The 19448-nt window shown below is 46.7% G+C and overlaps 1 protein-coding gene across 1 annotated transcript in view; it reads left to right on the top strand.

Annotated features, from left to right (window-relative positions):
* Positions 1–19448, top strand: part of PLA2G4A (phospholipase A2 group IVA) — a 698142-nt gene that overhangs the window by 353348 nt on the left and 325346 nt on the right. Inside the window, exon 12 of the mRNA XM_069231997.1 lies at positions 347–442. Within this exon, the coding sequence (XP_069088098.1) occupies positions 347–442 (96 nt within the window). The remainder of the gene's footprint in view (positions 1–346; positions 443–19448) is intronic.

Here is a 19448-nt window from a genome sequence, read left to right as displayed (position 1 = left end):
CATCTAACCTACTGGACAAGAGTTAGCCTTATCAGAATTGTTACCTCATGGAAATGGACACCCTTTAAAAAGTTAGCATGCTACAGTAGTGGAATGAGTTTTGAACTCTGCAAGCTGTTGGTTGGTACACTAGCCTGCATCCTTGTTTTTTTCCATAGCATGAAATTCAAATTCAGCCATGAACACATTTTTCCCAGAAGGTTTGTTTGAAACTTGTTCACAATAAGATGTGTGCCTTCATACTTTGCAGTGATGTCCATATGACTTGGAGTACATTACAATACCGAGAACCTGACTGCTATAGAGAACATTTTGCTGAATGTGTTTTCTCTCCCGATTTATTCAGGTGTTTGGGGAAGCGCCTTTTCCATCTTGTTTAACAGAGTGCTCGGCGTATCCACTAAGTCCCAGGATACAGGATCTACAATGGAAGAAGAATTAGGTAACTGAATGTACAGTAATCAGAAAAGTGAATACTGGGCTAATTTTCCCTGGATATATGGGGGACGCTGGAGTTTTACAGAATGAGTTGGCACCACTTGCATAAATGCATTCTCGTCTTCAAACCTGTTTCTGCAGGAACTAACATAACATTTTGATAATGTATCCTGTTGCAAAACCTTACCTCAGGGCATTGCTGGCAATGAATCAAAGACTTCCAGTTACAAAGTTGGCTTGTGGTGCTGCCAATTCTTAAAGGCCATGCTGAGCCGAAAGACAAGGTTGGTAAAGTAGCTAGCTTCATGTATTGCTTGCATAAGCTGGAGATAAGCCATTTTCTGCGCACAGCTTCCATCGTGAAAGTTCTGTGGCTGGAATTTAATAGGTCGGCATTCCAGTGTGAAGCTTTTTGTATAGTGCCACAATGCACAGTTTGAAAACACTGCACTTTCCATACAAGGTGGAGGGTAACAATACCAGGACACAAATACAGATTTCCAGAATCACTATGTAAGTTTGTCATTTACTAATGTCCTTGACAGGCAATCTTTACTTCTTACGTTTCCCACTGATTTCTCCTAGGCTTCCTCCATTCTGCTTTCACTTCATTTGTACCTCTTATATTCTCCTACTCCTAGCTCTAATTTTGTTACCACCATTTCTGCTTCTGTCAACTGTCTTACATCTTGTCAGTCTCACCTCCATCTCCCCATGTTACAAACTCATGTCCACATTTGCCTTTGGTGTCCCACCATTGTCTCTTTGGGTCTGCTTTGGATTAAAGCTTTGGGCCTATGGTTACCTCACCCTCTCTTAGTTTTGATTAACCTCCTTTACATTAGGCTTTTTCAACTGCTACCTTGCAGTTTGCATCTCACCTACACTTCTGTCACCCCTTACAGTCCAGTTAAAGTGACTGCCTCAACCAGTAAGTGCTCATCTACACTTTAGGATCTGTTTGGAACCATACAGATCATTGATGACATGGTGAAAGATAGCATTGTGTGGTCAGGCAGACTGATAAAAGCTATTTTTTTCCATTTCCACAGGGAATGGTCATAGAGACCCAGTAGGCACCTTGCATTCACCATACAGAGGGCAAGGTTACCAGTGGAGAACACTTTTAGGGTCTTACAGGTTAGAGATGGCATTTGGATTTAACTTAGCAAAGTAGACTCAATCACTCACCCCCCCCTTTTAAGGGGTATATTGACAACAAAAATTGGGTCTCATGGAATGGGTCTGTGGACTACCAGAACAGGCTCCAAAGGTGTCTCACAATAAGGTAGGAAAGGTTCCAACATTCTAGAGGAAGGAAGCAAGTTTCCTATCCAACTGTCAAGGTAATGTTTACTCTTCTTTATGTACCACCGAAGTAAACAATGACTCTTCGTCTGAAAGAGAGCGAGAGGTGTAAGGCTTGTACCCTTCAGAAGATGCATCCAGACCACTTGTGGTTTAAAAAAACAGGAAAAGGCCAACATCTTGTTTGTAAGAGTGGAAGAGATTGTCAACAGTCATCATCTTCTGTGTGACCATAATCTTTATTGAACATGGCAAATGTATTCATTGGATCCAAAAAGTTCCTCCAAATGGGCAAATCCATAGGCCTTAGTGAGTAATTTAAACAAGCCTGAACATTTTCTTTTACCACATGGAGAATGTATGGCCACTTTGAGGGTTTGAAATGTGGTGCCAAATTCACTGCCAAAGTCAGCTCTGGTTTTGGTGTTGGAGGTTGGGGCCTTGAAGGGCAGTGACTTTGATAGAAAGGACACCAAGCCAGTGGAAGCTGAGTTGAATGGTACTTTGGCCAGAGCCATCTTAATAAAAAAACATGCAGTAGTGGGCTCATCAATGGGTAGTGACCCAGAGGATAATGGTGCCATCCTGCAACAGTCCAGCAATCAGAAGAGCTTGACCTGCATTACAATCAGTCAAAAGAGTTGGGAATTCCAGATTCATATTTAATTTCTGAGTAATTTCTGACACCAAGGAAGAGTCTGGAGTCATTGCCTATAAGGAGACTTACCTGAAAGAGATCAGCTTGGTGCATCCTTGTGAGCTTTGGCCAAAAATAGCTTGACTTTCCACTCTGTAATGGCCTTTCGGTACATCAACATATAGGGGTTGCAGGCCAAATTGTCGTGGTCTGGTCTTAAGCACCACACGCAGATGTCCCGTGGATCCAACAAGACATCTCCATGTGGTTTTTGGAGCAGAGTGATACCCTGAAATCTTTGGAGAGGACCTTAGATCTAGTTCCTGTTGAAAGTGTAGGAATTTTGTCAGTGAAGCACCAAGATGAGTTCTTGTCCTGTGTTGATGGATTGTGGTAGTTGAGCAACTAATATCTATGCACAGGCTTGCAGACCTTATGTCCTGTGAAGTTTTCACATACCGTGTGAAGCAAAGCTGAAGCTACATTGTGCTTGAATGCTATTGTTGGGGGCGGGAAATGGTTTGCTGACCCAGTCTGAGTCCTGGGGGGCCATTCACAAGGTGGGGAATCTGTGGGAAGATATAGTATCCACCAGAGATACTCTTAGTGAAGTTAGGTAACTTTTTTCGGATGGATACTTCAACTGGAGATTACTCACATTTTGAATATTGCCAGACTGGATCCAGGTATTTTGTTCAACCATACTTCCCACACACTGGTAGGTGGAGCTTCATGTCTCTGCTGAGATTTTATACTGCCCCAGAACTGATGGACTGAAAATGCATAGAAGCTCCTGGTGTGTGCGCTGATGTCCATTCCTTTTACTTCCCACACACTTTGATGTGGATCCTGAGCTCCACTCTAAACTTTTGTTTTTTGTTTTTTAAGTACTCCTGATTTGTCACTGTGTGCCAGGAATGTCTCACCGGCAACAGGATTCAAGCCATGCTGCCCCTACTGGAATCAATTGTCCGTCACAGACCCACAAAATGTCTATTTGGTATTTGGGCACTGGTCATGATTAAAAGTCATGCAGTAAGTGTTTTTTTATGCACCTGAAGGCATTCCAGAAATGATAGGCAAAGGTTTATGTCGCTGAGCATAAGAGAAGGTTGTGTTCGAAACAGTAATCCCACTGTAAGTCACAGGGCCAGTTAGTGACGAGGGTCTGACACGAAGATTCCCATTCCCACGTGAAGTCTTATAAGTTGAAGGTCAAAAGTGCTTCATAAACACAAGAAATTCAAGCGAGACTCGTTCCCACCTGCTCACTCAATCTGGCAAGAAGTTGCTGAGGTGTCTCATGAAGGCATAAGTGACCTCTGACTGAAGCGGTTCTTCATTTGATCTTGGCTCACTCAAATTTCTTGGGCAGCTGTTGAACCCCCATCGAATAATGTCCTTCAAGGAGACTGTGCTGTAAATCTTCAGGCACTGCTGGCTCTCTCTGGCATGTCTTCGGGCACCAGGGAGCAGCAGGTATCCCCAGCTGAATGTCTGCTGGAAGACCTTCCCCTGAGGCTGACTACCCTTCAGGCCCCTTTCAGGGACCTGTACTGGAGCTGGTCTAGACTTCAACTCCAGCCACAGGGTCCACACTAGTTCCTTTTGTGCCACTGTTGACTCTGCTGATTTTGGATCCAGTGCCAGTTTTTAACCCTGAACCAACATTGACCTATGACTGTGTCGTTCTCTGAAGTCACAAAGGCACAGCCAGTCGTTGCACACCCAGACCATCACCCTTTCAGTTGACATCAGAGTGTAGAGGCCTTCTTTGGTTCCATCTCCGATGTGTGCCAGGATGTACCTAATGTCTCTCACTACAATGATGAGGAGGAGGAGGCAGACTGTCTGCTCCCCTTCTTTACACAGATGGACGGCTGTACTTAGACTTCCAAAATGCCTGTGGGCTGGGTACTTACCAGAGACAGAGCTGCACTCATCGCCTAGCATGCAAACAGAAGAAAGTGCTTCTTTTTGCTAAGTATTGCAAATAGAACCAGAAGTGCACGATTTGTAATTGCTCTGAAGCCTAAAACCAGTTTATTGACTGAAATTCTTCAGAAAAGTTTGGCTTCATCTGAGCCACTACTACCATTTGACAAGGCCTTTACAGGCATGCCATGGCCCCTTTGTCCACACCAAGCACAGCCCCTGCCTTCGACTGACCTGTGACACGGAGTCAAGACTGATTTGCGTATGGCTGAATCCAAACTGAGATGGCCTGGTGGGTAAAAAACAATTTAGTGCATCCCTGAGCAATTGCCAGTGGCTGAGATTAATTCAACTGTTCCATTCATCACCTTGTTGTTTTTGTATTTGACGACGAGTGGCTAGACAGCACCCTGACTTTCTGATTAAACATCAAACACCTGAAAGCCTTGTGGTGCAGCCATCCACAACTACACTCAAACTGAATTCTATTCCTTTAACTACCTCCTTCCCCAGCGTTTTCCTTTCTGAATGTAGTGTGTCTTCTGGGCCAGCGAGATCTTTAGGGCAGTTCCAGAGGACCTCAGAAACTCGGATGCCCAAACCATCTCCAAGATGCACAAAATGCAGCAAAATGCGTTTCAGGCAGAATAGAACACCACTCTGCAAAGGCTGTGCTGTTGGCTATGCCTTAGCTTTCAGTTCTTCCCTGCCTCATATTCTCCCCACTCCAGTACAAATTGTGGCAGATGACTGCTCAGTCTTACTGTAGAAGGTCAACCTCCTGCTGTCCAACGGTGCCATAGAACGGGTGACACACTGAGAAGGACGAGGGATGCTATTCTTGTTACTTCCTCAGGTCAAAGGAGGACGGAGGCCTCCGGTCTGTATTGAACGTCTTGCCATGGAATACCTTTCTGAATAAGGACGAGTTCAAAATTCTCACACTGGCAGAGATCATCTCTGCCCTGGATCCAAGAGACTGGATGGTGTTCTTCAGCTTTCAAGACGCTTATTTTCATACTCCTGTGTTGCAGTCCTAGTGATGCTGCCTCAGGTTGATAGTGAGGTTGGAACACTTCCAGTTTGATATACAGCCCTTAACTCTGCCCCTTACAGATTCACAAGAGTGAATTCAGTGATGCAACCTCCACTTCGAATGTCGTTTGTAGATGTACTCTCTACCTTCACTTTCTCACAAGGTGGATTCGCTGCAGTCAGCAGCAGACCACCTCTGGATGACTACCACCCTCTTAACGTCCTTGAGGTTTTTTCATCTGTGAGCCGCAGTGCCACCTCAGCCCTATGCAGAGGAATACCTTCAGAAGCCATCCTGTATACAAGTGCTGAAGGTCATTCCAGTGCCTCAAAGTCCAGGACAGTCAGGAAATGATCCCCATCTTTTGGACACAGTTCTCGGGTCTGTGAGAGTGGTTCTGGGGCTTTGTAAGATCCTGGCCTCATGCATCCTTCTTGTCCTGTTGGCCAAATGGCACACAAGGACACTACAAAGAAAGTTTCAATAGTCTGATTACCAGAGTATCCTCTCCAGCTGCCCAGGTCTTGCATGAAACAGCTCAGGACCTCATTTGGTGGCACATGAGTGCTAACTTGACACTCTTCAGGCCTTCTTTCCCCACCAATGTAAGTTTTTAATGTATTTATTTATTTTTAATGTTTCAACAAAAATGGAGATATTAATAAGGCAATAAGGCATACGTGACATAATCAAAAGCGTATGTGACAGATGAACAATGGATATTAAGTGGTTCGAACATTAATACCTATGAACGCCTCGACCCCAGTGTTATGTCCATCGGTAGTTGGTGCCGGTGCTAACGCTACACTGCCATGCACCGTTGCATTGGAACATGTGGACTACTACGCGTTAGAGGAATGCCATGAGTGTGCAGCTGTGTTACCCAATGTCAGAATTGTAACAGATGAATTGTTACTGAGTTGAGATGGCCCTCTGAGGAAGGAGGATCAGGGGCCTTTGGTGTTGAGTGACAAACCAGCTCCACATCACCTTTTGGAGGTTTTGGTGGTTCGCCTGGCCTTGAAATCCTTTCTGCCAACCATGAAGGAAGGCTGGTACTGATTCTAACAGGCTACACAACTACTGTGTGGTTATTAACAAGCTGGTTAGGATGGGGTCCTGGATAATGTGCCAGGAGGCTCTCTGTCTCTGGAAGTTGCAGAATAGCAAAAGATCTTGTTGGTAGGGAACCTCCTAGCTTGGTCCCTGGGTGCCAGAGCAGAAGAGCTGAGCAGATGGTTGCTGGTGGACCACTAGTGGTGTCTCTATCCCGAGGTGGCACAAGGCAGTATTTGCCACCATTGAGTTCATGTAGTATCAGTGCTTTGTTATTGTGAGACATGCTCAGCCTGTAACAGCACAAGAGTCCCATGTACACGTCTGCCACTACCTTTCCTGCCTTAAGTTCTGAGGATAATCAGACAGACCAGGTCTAAGTCATCTTAAGAGCCCCAGACTGGAGAAGAAGAGTGGGTTAGCTCCTGAACCTGATGAGTTTTCATTTGAGCCAGCTACTCCTTTGGGAGGAACTGTTGTCTCCACAATAAGGGAGGGTCTTACATCTCAATCTCCTTAACCTATACCTCCATTTGGTGAAGACTGAGCAGCAACTGTTGAGTTTTCTTAATTTGACACCTGAAGTGGGAGATGTAGGTTTTTCCAGCCAGGTACCTTTCCTCTAAATCCATTTACTCAGAGTGCTGGGAAAACTTTGACCTAATGTAGGTCCATCATCTGGATCCTGTGCAGGCCAAGCTCTGGCCTTGCAGTAGGCATAGTTAAGGGTTACTTGTCAGCCTGTGCTGGCTTTTAGATTTGCATGTTGAACCCTCTCTTTAAATTATCAAGTGTGATGCATTTTCTGAAGGACTTGACACATATGTTCCTATAAAGCCATTCATCATGCCTCGGTGGTATCTAAATGTTGTCCTCATGCTCCTTATGTGCTCTCCATTTGACCCTATGCACATTTTCTTGCTTCTGGCGATCAAAGCCGCCTTTCTTGCTACTGTTACTTCTGTGTGCTGCGTAAGTAACCTCCAGGCCTGCTCTAGGCAGTGTCCCTACTGCACTTTCTTCTAAGACATAGTGGTGCTGAGGACTCAGCTGTCTTCCTGCCGAAGTTAGCAGCCCCCTTCCATGTTAACCAAGCAGTTAAGTCTGCTGATGTTTTTTGCCCTGCCTCACCCCTCGAAAAAGGAGAGGTCCACTAGTTTGACTCAAAGAAGTCTTTGAGCTTCTGCATTGGTCACTTGAGAGGCCTTATTGTGGATTACTTTCTTGTGTGATGGTTTGGGGTTCACTGGGACCAAAAATTGTGAATACCGTGCAGAAAAGAAGACTGTCTAGGTGAATAGTGTCTTGCATTAAATTCTACTTTATGCTGGCTAAACGCCAGAGGACCTATGGGTTCTTTTCTAGAGAGCCAAAGTCTTTATGATGGCATTCGCAATAAGGTGGTGCCTGTTTTTACCATTGTGGAATGATCTTCTTGTGCAGTTCAAGAAGATACCCATCGATAAGACTGGTGAGAATAGCAACATTGTTCTCTCTAGATGTATTTCAGTGATATTCTCAATTTCCTTGCTGTCATATGGCGCTTGTGAAATAAGATAGATAGTTTGCTAAAGGACTGGGTCACCCGTGACTGTACAAGATGTTTTTCCCATCTGATAGAGGCATCTAGTTGCAGATTCCTTACCTTAGAATTTCCCCCATGCGTCAGTCTGATATTTTTCTCAAACAGTACCCCTGCGCGTTTTTGGGTGGAATTGATCGCTCTATCAGTTGTTGATGTTGTCTGCACCGGATATGATTTCTCAGGTCCTACATAGACGCCACCTTGGTGCGCTGACATCATTTCTTTTCTTTGTGAGCCAGCCAGTGCTGATCTAAAAAAAAGAGCTACCCCACAGTCATTTTTTGACTGTCTTTTTCGACTTGCTCAATGTTGTTTGAGTTGTTAAACTCCGAGTGCATCAAGGGGTGCCTTTGACGGAGATCAGCTTTAAGCCCTGCGGTTCCTGTCTTCGAGCGATGTCAGTGACTAATTTGCTCCTCTTGTGGCTTTGGTGCATGGAGTGTGACCACATCCCGAAGTCGTGCTCTGAGTGTCAGGCCATGCATACAAAGGCTTTGAGGGACCGGTCCCTGAAGCTGATGGCGGCCTGATGCTCAGCTCCGTGCAAGCGAGGTTCCAGTTGAGAGGAATGTCCCGAGAGCGGTCATGGAGTCCTTCATCGTCGTCGTCCCACTCCAAGTCCTCAGGACGATTGGGTAAGTTGAGCCATAAGAAGAAGTCGAAGAAGTCTTAACCTCATCTATTGGCTGATGAGATGAGGAAGCATCGTTACTCTAGGCCTCCATCTGCGGAGCCTGCGTCCTGGCCAACTCTGTGCCTCCCAGAGCTTCTGGGAACCGGAGCAACTCCTGCCAGACTTAAAAGAATTCTGTGAGGCATGCATATCATTTTTGGGCAGTCTGACACTGCTGGCGTGCCTTTGGGCCCTGTGAAGTCAGCAGGGGCCCCTTTGGGTTCCGTACCGGGATCCATGTTGGATTCAGACAGGCATCAGTTGTACCACCTCGAACTTCCCTGACGTCGGTCCTGATGCAGACCCTCCTGGTGCCACCTGCACCACCGGGCAGTGCCATCCCCATCCTCATTGCCACCTCAGACACAGAGCCGGATGGACGTCGTACAACGCAGACTCCGTCACTGACAGGGGTCTTGCCCCCTGTGTTGGATCCTGAGCCTTTTTCCTATGGGCTAGGTTATGGTGAGTAATAGGAGGGGTCGCTGGACCCGTTGGAATACCAGCTCCAAGACCCTGGCATACAGACTTGGCCGAAGCCAGTGGACTGGATACCACCCTAGATACTGGTATACTTTCTCCACCTACAGTGGCTACGGAGGAGGGTGCTTCATATTCTATGGTGGTGTGAAGAGCAGCTGAGGTCCTGGACCGTGAGTTGCCTTCGGTAGCAGTCAGGACTAACCTCCTGACAGACGTGCTTCATCCTCCGAACCCCTGCTCCCCTTCAATGAAGCCTTTACAGATATCCTACTGGGTACCTGGTCCAAACCCAGCTCAGGGGCTCGTGTGAACAGAACAAATGCCCGCCACCATCACCATTCTCTGGGTAACCCAAGTTTTCTTACTCAGCACCCTACCACTGAGAGCTTGGTCGTCCAAGGCTCTACCTCCCATGGCACATTTCCTTCTGCACCCCTGTCTAGGTAATCCAAGAGGCTGGACACACTTAAGATGTTTTCTTTGGCCAGTCTGGCATTGCAGTCCATGAACACTGCATGCCTTTTGGACTGTTATTCTCATACACTGTGAGGTACGGTTGTGCAAGTACTGCCACAGGTCCCGGAGGAGGCCTGGGCTGTACTTTACCAAGCAGTTGCTGATGGGAGAGACGTTGCAGAGTTCATGATCTGATGTGGACTGGACACGACCGACTCACTGGGCAGAGTGGTTTCATCAATAGTGGCCCTTAGGCACCACCCCTGGATGAGGATGCCTGGCTTTTCGAAGGATGTCCAAGCCAATCTCATGGACATGCCCTTTGATGGCACCTGTCTCTTCGGAGAGAAAGCAGACTTGACACTTATGCGCTGGAAGGATTCTCGTACTGCGGCCAGGTCTTTGGGCCTTGCGGCAGCCTCTCAACCCCCTCAGTCTGAATTTCGCACCTTTCATGGCTACAGAAGGGCTGCCCAACCAGGTCCGTTCCCATCTAGCCACTGAGCCACCCATGCTTCACAGACTCTTTGTGGCCGGAGACATGGGATCCACGCCCTCATGAATCAGGGAGCGAGCAGCCTGGCAAGTCCACCACACTGGCCAATCCACCATCCTAGTCTTTCAGTGCCTCAATCTCTTCCTTGAGAAGGAGACGTTCAAAATGCTAAATCTGGCTCAGGTTCTTTCTGTCCTGGATCCAGGAGACTGAATGGTAGAGTTGGACTTGCAGGACGTGTATTTCCATATTACCACAGAGGTCCACGTTACTTGTGGTTCACTGTAGGCCACAAGCACTTTCAGTTCACCGTGCTCCTCATTGGCCTCGGCGCCCTTCAGGATTTCACCAAGGTGATGGGTGTGTTTGCAGCCCGACTGTGCAGGTCAGGGGTTTCAGGCTTTCCCTACCTCAACGACTGCTGTTGAAAGCAGGTACACATCAGTTTGTAGGCCCCCACTTCCAGACTACTGCCGACCTCCTGCATTCGCTGAGGCTCACGATCAATGTGTCAGCCTCACCCGACTCTCTCAGACACCCCCTTTCATCAGAGCTGTTCTGGACGCAGTGGAGTTTCGAGTTTATCCCCCAGAATGGTGAGTCCAGGATATTCAGGCTATGATACCATTGTTTCAGCCTCTATCCTGGATTTTGCTGAGAATGACCGTAATGCTGCTGGGCCTCTTCAACTCCTGCATTCTATGAGGGGCACATGCCAGATGGCATATGCAGGCTCTGCAGTGGGACCTGAAGTTTCAGTGGGCACAGCATCCCTCTGACATGGTCTAGATCTCGGAGAGAACTGCGCAACATCTGCCCTGGTGGCTAATCAACTGCGATTGGGTCAGAGGAAGATCCCTGTTACTTCCCCAACCAGATCTGACAGTAGTGAAAGATGTGTCACACCTGGGCTGGGCGGCCATCTGCCAGAGGCGGAGATCAAAGGCATCTAGTCTCCAGCAGAGTACGGACTCCACATCAACCTGTTGGAGCCCTGTGCGATCAGACTATCTTTGAAGGATTTTTTGCCCCCTCTCAAGGGAAAGGTTTCGTAGGAGTTCAGACAACACCACCGCCATGAGGTCCTGCGGCAAGCAGGCCAGGATGGGGTTGTGAACCCTTTGTCAGGAGGCTCTGCGGCTCTGGACGTGGCTGTAACATCAGGGCATTTTCCTGGTAGTTCAACAATTGTCAGGATCTCTGTACACAAGAGTGGACAAACTCAGCCGACAATGCTTAGTCGATCACAAATGGTGTGTTCATCCGGAGGTGGCGCAAGCTGTTCACCTCCACAGAAAGCACCCAGTGTCGGCAGCATTGCCCGTTGGAGTTTCCAAGGTGGCAGTTGTTCGGGGATACTTTTTGTCGCGAGTGGAACTCTGGCCTCATGTACGCCTTTCTGCCCATGCCAATTCAGCCTAGAATTCTCAAGAAGATCAAGAACGACCGATCAGACTTCCCCTTCAGGGAAGGATCGTCTGTTGCAGCAGCAGGGGAGGGTTCTCCACCTGAACCTGCCCAGTCTCCGCCTTCTTGCGTGGAAATGGAGTGGCGGCAGTTGACAGCTTTTGACCTTCCGCCCACAGCCTGTAACCTACTCTTACCAGCCAGCAATCTCCGGCTTATATCATTAAAAACAGCCTTCCTTGTGGTCATTACATCTGCCTGCAAGGTGAGTGAGCTGCAGGCATAGTCATCTAAGCCGCCCTACCTTTCCATCTATCCTGACAAAGTACGACTTCTCACGAGGGCCTCCATTTTGCCAAAAGTGGTAATGTCCTTTCAGGCCAATCTGTCCCCTTGCCTTTTTTTTATGCACCCCCACATCCTTCTAAGGAAGAGGAGAGACTCCACCTCCTGAACCCAAAAAGAACGTTGGCGTTCTACCTCGATCATATCAAAGAGTTGATGAGCAACTCTTTGTTAGTTATATGGGTGCAAAGAAAGGTTGGGCAGTGCAGATAGGTCAATATCTGCATTAAAATGTGCTACGCACTGGCTAAGAAGCAACACCCTAATTGTTTGTGTGCTCATTCTACCAGAGCTAAAGCTATGTCCAATGTGTTAGTACTCAGCGTTCTCGTCCTTGATATCGGTCAGGCAGCAATGTGGGCATCACTGCACATGTTTCCCAAACACTACTGCCTAGACTGTCAGGTCTGTAGGGATCAGCACTTTTCCCATTTGATCCTGCAGGACTTTCTAGTTTGATCTTAGTTCGCAGACCCACCTCTGGAGCTGGTATTGCTTAGGTATCTATTTTGAGGTAGGGAATCTGCAACTAGATGTCTGTCAGACTGACAAGACCTTATTTGTTAGAGATAATATCTAGTTGCAGATTCTTAACCAATCCGCCCATTCCCCCCTCCTTTGCAAACTGATTTCTAGGGACAGGAACTCCTTTTCAGGGCCCTTGTTTTGGGGCACTAGAGGTCATTGTTCTTCATGGCTCTGTGCTTCTGGCGTGGAAAGTCGTGAAAACAAACTGACGTCAGTTTGTCAAGACTGATTTGCATATGGCTGGATCCAAACTGGAATGACATGACAAGCAAAAAAAAAAACTGATGGATTAAACCTAGATCTGTGACTGGCGGTGAATGTTTGATTTGTTCTAAATTAAGTCCAACATCTGTTGTTTTTTCCCAAATCAAGACACCTGGTCACTTGACCCCCACGGCCAATCCCTGTAGCACCTTTGTAAGTCCCTAATAAGTGGGACCTCTTGTACCTAGGGCTTAGGTGCTGCAGAGGGTCACTAAGAGCTGCATTACAATTTGTGCCACTCTAAGGGACCCAACACCAACCTTATGCAGACTGGCATTGCAGGTTGTGTGACAAGGTGCTCCCAAAAAGTGAAAACACAACATGGCACACACTTGTGGCCATGTGCCCTAAAACACTGCCTGTAATATTTGTAAGTCACGCCTTCAGCAGGCCTTACAGCTCTAAGGCAGGGTGCATTATATTACATGTGTGGACATATCTGCAAGAGCAGATACGCCCCTGCTATGTCTTTCCCGATTCTCAGACACAGTGAGTGCATTGAAGACATTTTTCTTACATGTGCTGGACACTGGTCAATACAAGTTCCCCATCATGGCTTCACTGAAACTTGGGATGTTTGGTATCAAACATCTCGTATTGATAAACCCTCACTGATTCCAGTGATGGATTTATTAATACGTGCACCTAGAGGGCATATTAGAGGTGCCCCTGAAAATCCTACCAACTGCTGGTGAGCTCACTGACCAGTTCTTGCCAGTCTGCCACCAACAGACAAAAATCTGACCTCCCAGGGCGAGAGCCTCTGCTCTTGAGAGGTCAGAATCAAGGCCTGCACTGGTCAGGGTGTTAGCCCCTCCTCCCCCCAACAGGATGACCCACAAATCTGCATCCCAAAACAGGGAGCTTCAAAGAAGCCAACCACCTTCATTAGGCAGAACTGGCTTTCCTCAGAGCAGAGGAAGATTCTGACTCACCCTGCCCCAGGCCCCATCTGCCACCTGAACATGTGGTAAATATGGTGTGCAGGAAGCGTGTTGCCCTTCCAGGATGGACATACCCCTAGGGTGACCAGCCGGTAGTGGACACCACCTCGTAAATTCCGCCATCTTGTGTGTGTGGTGAAATTTAGGAACTCTGAACAGGGAGATGCCAACTCCCCACATTACGTGGTCCTCTAGGGGGTGTAGTGGCCCCTAGGGTAAGTAGCCCATTGGCTACTACCCTTTACTCCCCCTATTGCCCCCTAATTCCAGATCCTCAGATCTTTGCTATATCCAAAAGGGGTGGACAAGAAACCTGCTCAACCTGAGAACTGAGGAGCACGACTGACTTCTTGGCACAAACCCTGCCGGCCTGCCTGCTGCACCTGACCCACGACGAGTGACTGACGTGTCCTGCTGCTGCAGCCTCCAAGAAATTTGGAGAGCTGCCAGTGCTTTGCAAATCGCCAGGAAGATCCTTCTTGGAGTAGCGGTACTGCTCCCCTGCATTCACAGGCTCCCCCCCAAAAAAATGTGAAAAATTCTTATGTTGGATATCAGCGCTGAAGTGGGCCAACTGTGTCAGTGTACTCCCCACGCCCTCCAGAGACAAAGCCCACCCTGAGTTTGCCCTCAGTGGCCTTCGAGATGCATCTTCAGCCTGTCTCTGCAGACTCCCAAGCAACAACAAGGGACCAGGAGACAAAACCCAATGCCTCAGGACACCTCTGCACCCATCTTTCCTGAACCCAGGAGAAGAGAAACAAGGGTGTCCCCATGTATCCCAGCCTCAGTAGGCCTGAGCCCACTTGTTGACTTGGTCAGCTTGGACCCAGTCCACGGCTGTAGACTGTTTCTGTGGCCCCCCTGCAACTGTGAGGAACTCCAGCACCAGACCCGATGCCAGAAGACACCACTGCACCCCTGCCCCTACAGCCTGTTGAGGAGTGTACTGACTGTGTCTCCATGTACCTGAGGATCTCAAGGGTCGAGCTGCCCTGTTTGTGCCCCTGGATTGGCCTTCCAGTCTATCCCTGCAGCAACTTTGTAACTGGAATGTCCCCCATTGAAGTGAATGGGACACCCAATGCCATAACACACCTCTGCACCTGGACACCCCAGAGTCTCCCGAGGTGACTTGTTGCCCCCTACCCACCTTAATTCCCGAAGAACAGTCCTGTAGGTTTCTGTGAAGTGTCCGAATGCAGTACATGTTTTTCTCCCCATAAGATAACATCACGACGCCCCAAAATTGCAGTGTCAACTTTTGAAATCTCTAAAAACTCATAACTCGAAAAGTACTCACCTGATTCCAGTGATCTTGATATCTAAATTTACATAAAAATGTTATTTTTATAAATTGGTGTCAATTTCTTTATTGAGTGTGTCTCACTTACTGTATCAGTGTGTGCCTTAGATGCTTAGCACTACCCTCTGATTTGCCTAACTGCTCGACCACACTACCCAAAAAGAAAGCATTTGGGATGTAATTTGTGCCCCTGTGATAACTCTGGGTATTGCCTGGACTCTGTGCACAGAGTACCTCATTTGGCCCACTATACAAAGAGCCAGCTTCCTACAATATCTGAAAAACCAACTGTAAGTCAAAGATGCATAACATGGCTAGTATTTGTTACACACTGTGATACTAGGCCTTAAATACTATTTTCTCACCATTGTCTAAAAGTGACAAAGGTAATGTAACATTAAAGGATCATCTGAATGTGTCCGAGCATTGAAGCAACATGTGCTTGTGAACACTGATGTGTATGAAAGAGGGTCAGGAAAAAACTTATAAGGCCTTATTTTCACTGTCTTTTATGACCTAACCAAGAGATGTTTCTGATATGCTTTTACTGCAAGTTAAAGCCAAATCTTGGGATTCAAGTGCGCTTCTATATTAGTCACTCAAACTATTAAGCTTTATAATAATAATAAGCTATAAATCAATCAATCAATCAATCAGGAATATGTAAAGTGCACTACTCATCCATGAGGGTCTCAAGGCGCTAAGAATGCAAATTCTATCATGTTTTATAAATTGTTATGCCAAATTAAAATAGAGAGCAGAAAATAAAGAAGCCACATACTCTTTTGCTCTGTATATGAGTATGGCCAAAACATATTGGTATTTGTTTTGAGTTTGGGCCAGAGAAGCAATCAAAGCTATAGGTACTTAATCTCTTTTGTGGATAGTGATGGCAGGACATCTTTTTTGGAGGGATGCATTCACCTCCCTATAGCAAACGTTGCACTTCTGCAGTGTTTTACCTTTCCAGAATCTAAGCCATTAACTTAATACTTTGGTACAAACCCCCTAATAGAATAAAGTATGGTGCAAACCATACAAAAATCTTCGATAAAAAAAATATCTTTCCAAATTTGATCATTGATGAATTGCAGTTTTATTAAAAAACATAAAGTTAAAATAAGATTAACTCAGACCATAATCCAGCATGTACATCTTGAGCTTAATGAATTTGAAGTAGTGAGCAAATGTAAATCTTGCCTACAAACTAGTTTAAAAGGTATTTGAGAGACAATATCAATATGCTGTACGGCAGAGCACAAACTATGTTTTTTAGAACAAACATAATGTTTTTCTTTTAGGACACAAGTCAGTAGTACTAATTTTATCAACTTTGGCACAGCTCCATCAATACACATCCAGGATGTCAGGATGTGCATTGATGGAGTTTGAACATGTGATCTGCTGTTCACCCACAAATTTCGGCAGCGGATTCACAACGTATTTAGTTTAAGTTAACCACAGGTAGTGCAAAGAGGTAGCTCTGTTATGGTAGGTTTTTGTGGCCAAATGTGTGAAAAGAGCTATGTTCAAGGGCATTTGTTGACACTCCTTGTTAATACTTTTGAGCATTTGTGTTGCACCAGTATTTTCATCTGGTGTACAATGGTTTGTCTTCTTGATAATGCTTTTTTGCAGAGCTCTTGTAGTTAGAATGGGAAATTGTCACTTTGCCACTACAGTGTGTTATTTTAGCTATTCGGATCAAATGAACACAAAGAACATTACTCTTTGCTACACATGTTGCCCAGGTCCATTCCCAGTGTATTTCAATATTGTTTGCGTGTCTCCTTGTGTATATGTAACCATATTGATGCTTTAGCCTTAGAACAGTGTTAGTCATGGTAGCTGTTTTCAGAAACCAGTGTCTAATGGAGGTTTGAATTCTCAGTTTGTCTATGAATGGATAGTCCTCTTTCCAGCCCCATGACTTTCAGATAGTTCATCTTGATTAAGACTTCTGCAGCCCACAATTTAGAAGTAGAGTACTGGACTCAAGACTGTGCCAAACAATCTCTCTAAAGTCAATGAAATACCCATGCATAGATTTATGGTTTCCAAGAGGGGCATGGTCGTCAACAGACATTTTAGGAAGTGCTCCAGGGATTTATATCCGTATAGAGCTGGATGATGGAAGAAGAAATACAAATGGTCACATACCTCAGAGGTAAAAGAGCAATACAGATGATAAACATATAGCAGATGTTTTTTTTGGTCAAGGAATCATAGACTTGGACATGCTGGTTATGCCTCTCAACATTCTACATAAAAATGTCTACATAGTGTTTATTTCTGTCTAGAACCAAAGTGATATAATCTCAACAGAGTTGGATGTGCGTGGCCAAGATGGTGAACGTATTAGATGCCTGGTACTGGAGCTCCAAGTAGGCCCGGCAATTATCCTACAGAAAAGAATGGCATCTGCCTCCTGGGTGCCCAGCATTTATCGTTTCCGCACAGAGGAGCTTCGGCCGGACCTAAAGGAGTGAATCCGGTCACTCAGGAGTGGCTCGGAGAGTAACAGTGAGCGAAGAAGCCGGACTGCGGGCGCTCTGGGGCGGAACACCCCTAGGCCTCACTTGGACACCAGGACCATGTCCTTGACCCCAAGGCACCACAGAGGAGTCTTGGCGAGGCAAGACTCTGGTGATGGATTAGACAGGAGGGGTGCTGGGCGTCACACCCAGGTGAGGACGCAGTAACGTGGGTAGCCACCGATTGGGATGCCCTTCTTCCCGCTAGCTCTGTTGTGAGAGAGGCAGAAAGTCATCGGAGTGCGAGTCTGCAGCGGGGGAGCCACCAGTGCAGACAGAAGAGCACCGCTCTCAACTCTATAACCACCAACGCGGCCTGGTGCTGCACTGCTCTCATAATTTTGCTGATTGTGCCCCCTCCCAGAACATTCTTAACTACTGGAAAGAGGAACTATGAGCCCAAAAAATGAGTATATGACTCGAACCTGGCAATGCGCTGCGCACCATTAAGCTTCGCCGATTACTGCGCTGTATATGTGTCTGGCAGCTACGACACAGCTCTCTATTCACACGCTAGTAATTACTATGGACTTGCTGCCCTTCTGAAAGCAGAGCTTAGAGTGGTGACCCAGAGACCCCCTAGCAGCAAAGGGGGGGGGGGGGGGGAAAGAGAGGAAAGCTTGTGTAATGATTGCTGGAAATACTGGTCTGTGGGATTAAGGGAGGATGTCTTGGGCAACATATCACAACCTGTGCCTGCCATTGTTATCCTATAACCCTTGTGTGCAGCGTACTCCTCCGTGTAGAGAATAAGGCTTTGTGACAGCTCCGGGTGGAACTCTTCACCAGATTTAGGGGGTTAATACAACTTTGGAGGAGGTGTTAATCCTTCCCAAAAGTGACGGTAAAGTGACAGATATACCACCAGCCGTATTATGAGTTCCATAGGATATAATGGACTTGTAATACGGCTGGTGGTATATCCGTCACTTTTGGGACGGATTAACACCTCCTCCAAAGTTCTAATAACCCCCTTAGTGTCTTGTCACCGTGATCTACTCCTGGCCCATACCTAACATGATGGGGAAATCTAAATCTCTCAAACCACCGTCAGAGGGTCAAGTGATATGTTGCAACCTGCCATTTCTCCATGCAACACCTTAGAGAACCTCCAGCACCTTGAGGTGATGCTTCAAACACACTCCATGAAAATTGACAAGGTCTTGAAAGCCTTCCTAGATATGAAAACCTCCCTTGAGTCTCGGATTGATACGATCTCTGTAGAAGTCAATCTCCTATGCGCTGACCATGGCACACTAGTAGAACGCGTAGAGGAAACGAAGTCCACTCTTGCCACAGTGCGCCCGACAGTGCGAGATTTCTGAACCCATAAATAACAGGCGGAGGCTAAAGTGGCTGCGCTGCGAAATGGAGCCAGAGATGTGGAAGGGCGCTCCAGACACAACAATATTTGCTTCCTGGTATTTCCAGAGTGCACCGAAGGTCCTACCGTAGAGCTTTTCTTTGAAACCTTTCTCACGGAGACGGTTATGGAAGGCAAGACACCAAAGTTCTTTTCCATTGAGCGAGCACACAGCACACCCAGTTGCACCCCTATGCCAGGTGGCCTACCACCAATAATAGCCCAGTTACTCAAATATCGAGACGTGCTCCTGCAAAGATTCCGGACCAATGTACCCTGGCAGGATGAAAACAGTAGATCATGGCATATTCTGACTTCACCATGTCTGTGCAGCGACAAAGAAACTCTTGCCTTAAGGTAAAACAATGCCTCCGTGAGGTGAACTTGAAATATGCCCGTCTGTTTCTGGGGAACTCTCAGCGTGATAGACGGCGATGTGAGCCATGTCTTCCACTCTCTGGAGGACATATGGACCTAGCTTCACACCAAGAACTTGGTGAGTGCGTCTTCGGAGACCCTAGAACTCGCAGACTGGCTAACACCCAAACCCAGGAATCTCAAAAAGAGATCACTCGGAGCAAAACCAGCTAGAGATCAAGCATGAACGGTTACAGAGGCCTCTTTCTGTAACACAAACTCATTCACAGCCCTGTG

Source organism: Pleurodeles waltl, chromosome 4_2, assembly GCF_031143425.1.
Source record: "Pleurodeles waltl isolate 20211129_DDA chromosome 4_2, aPleWal1.hap1.20221129, whole genome shotgun sequence".
In the NCBI taxonomy this organism is placed as follows: domain Eukaryota; kingdom Metazoa; phylum Chordata; class Amphibia; order Caudata; family Salamandridae; genus Pleurodeles; species Pleurodeles waltl.
The sequence above is the reverse complement of the archived record's forward strand: the minus strand, read 5'-3'. Positions and strand labels throughout refer to the sequence as shown.